This window comes from Microtus ochrogaster, chromosome 4, assembly GCF_000317375.1.
Source record: "Microtus ochrogaster isolate Prairie Vole_2 chromosome 4, MicOch1.0, whole genome shotgun sequence".
Taxonomy (NCBI): Eukaryota; Metazoa; Chordata; class Mammalia; order Rodentia; family Cricetidae; genus Microtus; species Microtus ochrogaster.
Genome location: NC_022011.1, coordinates 44,239,069 through 44,242,906, shown reverse-complemented (window position 1 = coordinate 44,242,906; position 3,838 = coordinate 44,239,069). Strand labels below are relative to the sequence as shown.

At 48.3% G+C, this 3,838-nt stretch overlaps 1 protein-coding gene across 1 annotated transcript in view; it reads left to right on the top strand.

Annotated features, from left to right (window-relative positions):
* Nucleotides 1-3,838, top strand: part of Sh2d3c (SH2 domain containing 3C) — a 34,131-nt gene that overhangs the window by 2,833 nt on the left and 27,460 nt on the right. Inside the window, exon 2 of the mRNA XM_013346064.2 lies at nucleotides 189-666. Coding sequence (XP_013201518.2) covers nucleotides 189-666 — 478 coding nt within the window. The remainder of the gene's footprint in view (nucleotides 1-188; nucleotides 667-3,838) is intronic.

Genomic DNA, 3,838 nt, shown 5'->3' with positions numbered 1-3,838 from the left:
GAGAGAGAGAGAGAGAGAGAGAGAGAGAGAGAGAGAGAGAGAGAGAGAATGAGTAGAGCGAGGAACTGGTCTTGACAGGCTGAACTCTCTTTGTACCCTCACTTAGTGGACCTGTGTTGATTTTTATTGTTACTACATTCCTGTTGACATTGTCGTTAATTCTTTTTCCTCTCCTCCTTTCTTGCCAGAGTTCTTCAAGTTCAAAGGCCTTGGGAGTCTTTCCAGTCTCCCTCGGTCCTTTTCTCTGAGACGGTCTTCAGCCTCCGTTAGTATCCGCTCTTACCTGGAGTCTGACACCTTTGAAGCCACACAGGATGACATGGTGACGGTCCCCAAGAGTCCTCCTGCTTATGCTCGTTCCAGTGACATGTACAGCCACATGGGTACCATGCCTCGCTCTAACATCAAGAAGGCTCAAAAGCAACAGGCTGCCCAGAAGGCCCAAGAGGTCAGCCTTGAGTCCCACCTGGTATCTCGAGGGCTGCCGGACCCACCGGGATTAGAAGCAGCCAAAGAGGCAGTGGAGGAAATGGATGCCCCACTGGAGGACACCCCAGGAGTGGGACCCACACCTTCAGTAGTAGAGGTGGACCCTCTGAGGAAGCTTGAGGACCCCACAGTAGACACAAAGGAGGAACAAATTCCTAGGGATGAGCACCCAGAAAGGTAGGTGCCAACAGGGGCAGGGAAGGCAGGACATGCTCTGATGGGTTTGTAGCCATCCCTAGCTGGTACAGCTCCAACATAAACTAGGGTGTAGGGAATGGTACATCCTGCAATCCCAGCAATGAGGTAGCTGAGACTGGAGGATTGCTGTGAGTTAGAGGTCAGCCTGGACTACAGAATGAAACCCTGTCTCAAAACAAAATGAACAAAACACAAAAAAAGCTAAAAAAAATAAAGTGTGTAAGTGATCCAGAAGATTAGCGTAGAGATCACTTAGGAGAGTGCTCGCCTAGCACACAGGAAGCCCTGTGGCTGATCCCTGCCTTAGTCAGGATGAAACATCATAACCAAAAAGCAAACTGGGGAGGAAAGGGTTTATTGGGCTTACACTTCCACATGGTTGTTCATCATCGAAGGAACCTGGAGGCGGGAGCTGATGGGGAGGCCATGGAGGGTGCTGCTTACTGCCTTGCCCCTCATGTTTTCCCAGTCTGTTTATAGAACTCAGGACCAAGCGGGGAGGTAGTGGCGCACGCCTTTAATCCCAGCACTCGGGAGGCAGAGGCAGGCGGATCTCTGTGAGTTCAAGGCCAGCCTGGTCTACAAGAGCTAGTTACAGGACAGGCACCAAAAACTACAGAGAAACCCTGTCTCGAAAATCCAAAAAAAACAAACAAACCGAGGACCACCAGCCCAGGGGGTGGCACCGCCCACAATGCTCTGGCCTCTCACACATCAATCGCTAATGAAGAAAATGCCCACAGTCTTGTGTTCAGTCCCGTTTTATTTATTTATGTAGTTAGTTTTGTTTTAGCTTTTTGTTGTTTGGGAACAAGGTTTCTCTGTGAAGCCCTGGCTGTCCTGGAACTTGGTTGGAGACCAGGATGACTTCAAATGCAGTGAGATCTGCCTGTCTCTGCCTCCTGAGTGCCAGGATTAAAGGTTTGTGCCACCACTGCCCGGCTCAACATCGCCATAAGAGGAATCTTTTCTTAAGTGAGTTTCCCTCCTCTCAGATGACTTTAGCTCCGGTCAAGTTGACATAAAATATACAGCACAATCCTCATCACTACATAAATTGGTATGGTAGCATTTGGGAGCTGGAAGCCAGAGGATCAGAGTTCAGGGTCGTCCTTGGTTTTATGTGGAGTTGGGGGGCGGGGGCAGGGCATAAACAGGCAGGAGACGAACATCCAAGTGCTTCTCACAGACTAGGAATGTGGTTGTGACATTTGTAACTAATTCTCAAAAGAAAACCAGCTAGAGATACACAGTTTCTATAGCAGATAAGGAAACCGATACAGGGAGGGGAAGTTGTTCCCTCCAGCCAGGCTTAACATGAGTCCTGTCAGCAAGGAAGCTGTGTTTGAACTGAGAGCTTAGGGCAGACTCCTGCATGGGCTTGGCAGCCAGGTGGGCCCTGTGGCCTGGCACCAAATCCCACGCCCAGAGCCCTTCACCTTTGGTTCTGGGAACCAACATCGCAAGGCCTGCAGGGTCTAGAAAGTCACTTGTCAATGGATTTGCTTCTAGCACCCTGTAAACTGAGCTTATAGTGGGTAAGGCGGCTCAGTAGCTAAAGACGCATATTACCAAGTGGACACAAGTCTGATCCCCAGTACCCACATGGTGAAGGAAGAGAACTGGCATGTGGTGGCTTGTTCACCTGCCCTTGCCCCAAAAAAGCACAAATAATGATAAGATCGACAATGACTCATTGAACATATTATTGCTTGATTGATTGATTGTTTTTTGCTTATTTGTTTTTGTTTTATTTACTCTTTTTGAGACAGGGTCTCTAGTCTGGGCTGTCCTGGAACTCACTATAGACCAGGCTGATCTGGAACTCAGATCCTCCTGCCTGCTTCGGGAGTGCACTCACGGAGCACTTTAAAAATTCCTCTTGCTGGGGGCTGGAGAGATGGCTCAGTGGTTAAGAGCACTGATTGCTCTTCCAGAGGACCTGGGTTCAATTCCCAGCACTCATATGGCAGCTCACAACTGTCTGAAAATGTCAGTTCCACAAGATCTGACACCTTCACACCAATGCACATAAAATAAAAAGCTAATAAATCATAAAAAAAATTCCTGTTGCTGAGCGTTGTGGTGGATGCCCTTAATCCCAGCCCTCTAGAGGGTGAGTCGGAGGGTCACCAGCTCAAAGGTAGCCTGGGCTACACAGCCCCACACAGTTTTGATAAGGCAAGGTAGTCATACAGATGTAGGGTTTGAGCTCTGCCTCTCTCCACTGGTTAGGCTTGCACACACTTGTGGTCACCTTCTAATCCCCAGGGTTGTGGACTTCACAACCTTCAACTCCAGCTTTGAAAACTTCAGCAGCGGGTTGGAGAGATGGCTCAGTGGTTAAGAGCATTGCCTGCTCTTCCAGGGGTCCTGAGTTCAATTCCCAGCAACCACATGGTGGCTCACAACCATCTGAATGAGCCTCTGGCACCCTCTTCTTGCATACACACAGACAGAATATTGTATACATAATAAATAAATAAATAAATATTTTTTTTAAAAAAGAAAACTTTAGCAGCCTTGGTCAAACAAAACAAGCCAGATGTGTTGAACAAAAGTAACTCTGGAGCCAGTGTGAGGCCTTACTGGACAGACTTTCCCTGGGACCAAATCCAGCATCCCTGTGTAGAGGTGCAGCTAGGTTCAGACCCCCAGTTCAGTGGCAACAGAATTTTGTTTGCTTGTTTAGACAAGGTCTCACAGTATAGCCCTGGCTTGCTTTGTAGACCAGGCTGGCCTTGAACTCATAGAGATCCACCTGCCTCTGCCTCCATAGTGCTGAGATTAAAGGTGTGTGCCACCACACTGGGCAATTTTTTAAAACATGTATTTTTATTTTATGTGTATGAATGTTTTGCCTACATGTATGTTTGTGCACCACATGCTTGCAGTGCCCACAGAGGCCAGAAGAGGGCATCAGATCTCTGGGTCTGGCGTTTATAGTCGGTTGTGAGCCACCAAGTGGATCCTGGAAAGGGAACCTGGGTCTTCTAGAAGAACAACAAGTATTCTTTGTTGTTGTTTTGGTTTGCTTTAGTTTTTGATTTTTCACCACAGGGTTTCTTTGTGTAGCCTTGACTGTCCTAGAAGAAGCTCTGTAGCCAGGCTGGCCTCGAACTCACAGAGATCCCCCTGCCGCCGCCTCCTC